We start from the raw sequence: 3,910 nt of genomic DNA, 5'->3' as shown, positions 1-3,910 counted from the left end.
TTAATTTATATTAATATCATATTTTATTTTATTAAATACATTAGTCAAGATGAATAGTTGGGTGCGAAACAAAACCGATCATACACGTCCAAACAGAAAAACTTAAAGTAATTAGTCACCAAAACTAATTAAATAATGTTCAATATTGGGAATCTACTATTCGGCCAAGGAATGAATTTTACATGATCCTCTTAAGTGCGTTCTGAATTAATGGATCGATGATGCCAAAAAGAAAGTGGTGAGAAACAGTCTGTACTAGTCCATACAAATATTATTGCTTACCAAATTAGTATATTTTACAACTTTTTTTAAATAATAACAATTAAATCCTATGTTTGATTCCTTCAAAAACATTTTTTTTTTCATTTTCTTTGCCTCAAATCATGTTTTTCTAAATTTTTCAAAGCTCACAAAAAGTCTAGTTTCTTTCTCGATGGTCTTTAACAATTTCTCAATCCATTAAAAGTGGCCCTCAATCCATTAAAAGTGGCCCTAGATATATTAAGGTTCAAATCTATTTTTCCAAATTTTGTGTTCCACTTTGTATCACATTCACAAAATATATTGATTTTTTTTTTTTTTACTTTTAACTCATTTTATAAAATGATCAATTTCTGTGTGAAGGTGGTACAAAACGAAACACAAAACATAGTAAATTGAAATATGGGTATGTTGCATCAATTTAGTATCGTTCATAATTTTGAAGGCTCCTTTTCATTTATCTTTACATGATTTTTATAATTTCTTATTATAATTTTAACTATATAGGTAAATGATTAGATATCACTTATAAACAAATTTTGGCATTGTTTATCGATCCATACATAATAATGATTTTTACATCACTCATAATATTTAATAATTTGTTTGTTCAATTTGCTTAGTTTCATCCTCCATCGTTACTGAGTTTAAACAATTTTTTATTATTTGAAATCACTTTTACAAAAATTATAAAATTGTTGAGTTTTTTTTGTTACAATTTTAATTTATACAAATAATTTATACTATTTAGCATCTAATTTTTCATTTAGTTATTTGAATTGTGCAAATGTTATTTTGTATATTTGTAATTTTTTTTTATATAATTCTTTAATTGAGGTATTTTTTTATAAATATTTATTAAACTAAAATATATTTAACAAAGAGGGAATATATCTTGGAGAAGGAATTCGAAGAATATATAAGGTTAATTGAGTGAAAAATATCTAGTAACCTAGCTAAAGAGAAAAAAATTAACAAAGATTATTTTATACCTACACCGCCCTTTAAAAAATTATAAAAAAAAAGTGTGTTTTTTATATATATATAGATTATTGTTTTGGAGAGTTAATATCTCTAAACATTTGAAGGACAATACAAACTTTAAAAATAAATAGTAATAATAAATAAAGATATCTTAAATATTTTTTATTCATATACAATTCATTTATATTTACTTTTGTTTTCGAATTTGAAAACCCAAAAAAATATTTTTTATATTTGGCAATCGATTTATTATATAGACCGCCATAGCAAAACCATCGTCCCAAAATGATGAGGGCATATAGGCATGAGCGAGAAGCGTTAAACCAATTTCAGTAATGTGACGGTGTTTGTGTTTCTCTTTCCCATTTTGTTTATGCGTGTGAGGACAAGATCGTCGATGAATAATTCCTTGTGAATCACAAAATCTTGAGAGTTGCCAATGGACCCGGATGAAGACTCAAACCTATGACCATAAATGCATGAGTTTGTGCTTTACAAGTCTCTACAAAAACCCATAAATGTTGGTTATTAAATACTAACTTCTGTCACTTGAGGTACGGTTAAATTATTATTATTATTATTATTATTTTAAAATGGTCAATTTATTAAAAATGATAAAATTCATAAAACTTGATATGAAAAAAAATATATATATAATACAACCAAAATATCTAATAGGCTATTGAGCTTGTATGCCTTCAAGAAAAACAATTAACTCTCCAGTTGATTCCATCGATTTTCCGAAACGAATCTAAAAAAACGTAATAATAACATTATAAATTATAAACATCAGACGTCTACGATCATTGAAGTTTTGACGATTTCTCTCAAACCAGATAGTCCACCAAAATATAATTGGAATGATAACCCAAATATGTAGTATGTAATATCAAACGCATCAATTCAAATTTTTTAGCAACTTTCTAAAGACTCGGACATCACCCAATAAATTTCAGTAATACTGTACAAAAGACTTCAGATACTAGTCATCTATTGACAATGCAAAATAAGTGGGTTGTCAATTCAACCTCCTCGTGACATATAAGACTTACCAAACATATTAACTAGTCATAAAGAAACGAGATTTTGAATGTAATATTTGACTCTCAAAACATTTTCCAACAAAAATAATATGGATAATCTTAACAAACAAATTAAGCAATGTCTCACCTAAAAACTATTCATATTGTATTAAAACGAGGATATTTACTTGTTTAAAAATATCCTATACTTCTATTATTCAACAACGCGGAACATTAATCATTGATGGCCGACAAATATATAGGTTCACTTTGACTAAAAGTGAAGATAAACATTAATTAAGGACCGTGACTTATGTGTGTTTATGTTCCACCACACTACATATGATATGACCATGGAATTCTTCTCTCCTAATTCTAATCAATCCTCTGTTTCAATCACAAACCTAAATTAACTTAATGGTCTCCTTCTCCTTCTCCATTAATTCTCTCCTTCTAGTTACATCATCCCTTCTTTCCCCATCTTTCATCGATTCAGCCACTTTCACGATCACCAATAACTGCTCCTTCCCCGTTTGGGCTGCTGCCATACCCGGCGGTGGCCGGCAACTCAACCAATCCCAAACATGGACCTTAAACATGCCATTAAAAACAACAGGCCGAATCTGGGCCAGGACTGGCTGCGAATTCAACGAGTCCGGTCATGGTAGTTGCCAAACAGGGGATTGCAATGGGCTCCTAGAGTGTCAAACCTACGGCTCACCTCCCAACACTTTGGCCGAGTATGCATTGAATCAGTTCAATAACTTGGACTTCTTTGACATGTCTCTTGTCGACGGGTTCAACTTGCCGATGCAATTCAGTCCCACCTCAAACGGGTGCACCTCAGACATTCGGTGCACCGATGATATCATCGGGCAATGTCCAAACCAATTACAGGCTCTAGGAGGATGCAATAACCCATGTACCGTATTCAAGACTGACCAGTATTGTTGCAATTCTAGTAGATGTGAACCTACCAGTTTTTCAAGATTCTTCAAGGATAGATGCCCGGATGCTTATAGTTACCCGAAAGACGATCAAACAAGCACTTTCACTTGCCCGGGAGGAACTGACTACAAGGTTGTTTTCTGCCCAGGTTCGGAATCAATAAAAACAAGAACAATGTGCCCACGTAATTCCACTATAAGTATTCCTCCTTCGGCTAAAATAACAGTTGTTGCCCCTGCATTCAAGAGTTGCAACAAACAGTTTTATGTTTCCTTGTCAAAACAATAACAATTTATGATTTTATGTTAATGAATTTTATTAACTATTTGTTTAATTTCATATGCTTAATTAATTACATGATGATATTGGGAACTCGAGAAGAACAGAGAGGGGTCTTGATCCGGTCAAAACTTATCTGTTGTGAAGTGGGTTTGGTCTTGCTGGAATGTTTGGTTTTGAAGCTCCATAGATTAGGTCTGCTTTTGTTGTTGATGGAATCAAACTATGAAGATCAAATTGGGTTTTTACCATTTGCTCCGATGATGATGGTTTTGGGATTGGCCGACAGTTGGAATCTTGATTCATGAGACTAAGAGATATGAGCAGAATGAAAACAACAGGGAAATTGTGATTCACCATTGAGGATTTGGGAATGGGAATATATTGGAAGATTAGATGCAGTTTCTTCTTCAATA

General features: G+C 31.5%; 1 protein-coding gene across 1 annotated transcript; it reads left to right on the top strand.

Annotated features, from left to right (window-relative positions):
- Positions 1 to 2,624: 2,624 nt before the first annotated feature.
- On the top strand, positions 2,625 to 3,589 carry LOC124942120 (protein P21-like). Its single transcript, XM_047482545.1, has one exon. The coding sequence runs from the start codon at positions 2,685 to 2,687 to the stop codon at positions 3,501 to 3,503; it is 819 nt and encodes a 272-aa protein (XP_047338501.1). The 5' UTR covers positions 2,625 to 2,684; the 3' UTR covers positions 3,504 to 3,589.
- Positions 3,590 to 3,910: the final 321 nt, after the last annotated feature.

This window comes from Impatiens glandulifera, chromosome 6 (genome assembly GCF_907164915.1).
Source record: "Impatiens glandulifera chromosome 6, dImpGla2.1, whole genome shotgun sequence".
NCBI lineage: Eukaryota > Viridiplantae > Streptophyta > Magnoliopsida > Ericales > Balsaminaceae > Impatiens > Impatiens glandulifera.
This window is presented reverse-complemented; position numbering and strand designations above follow the sequence as displayed.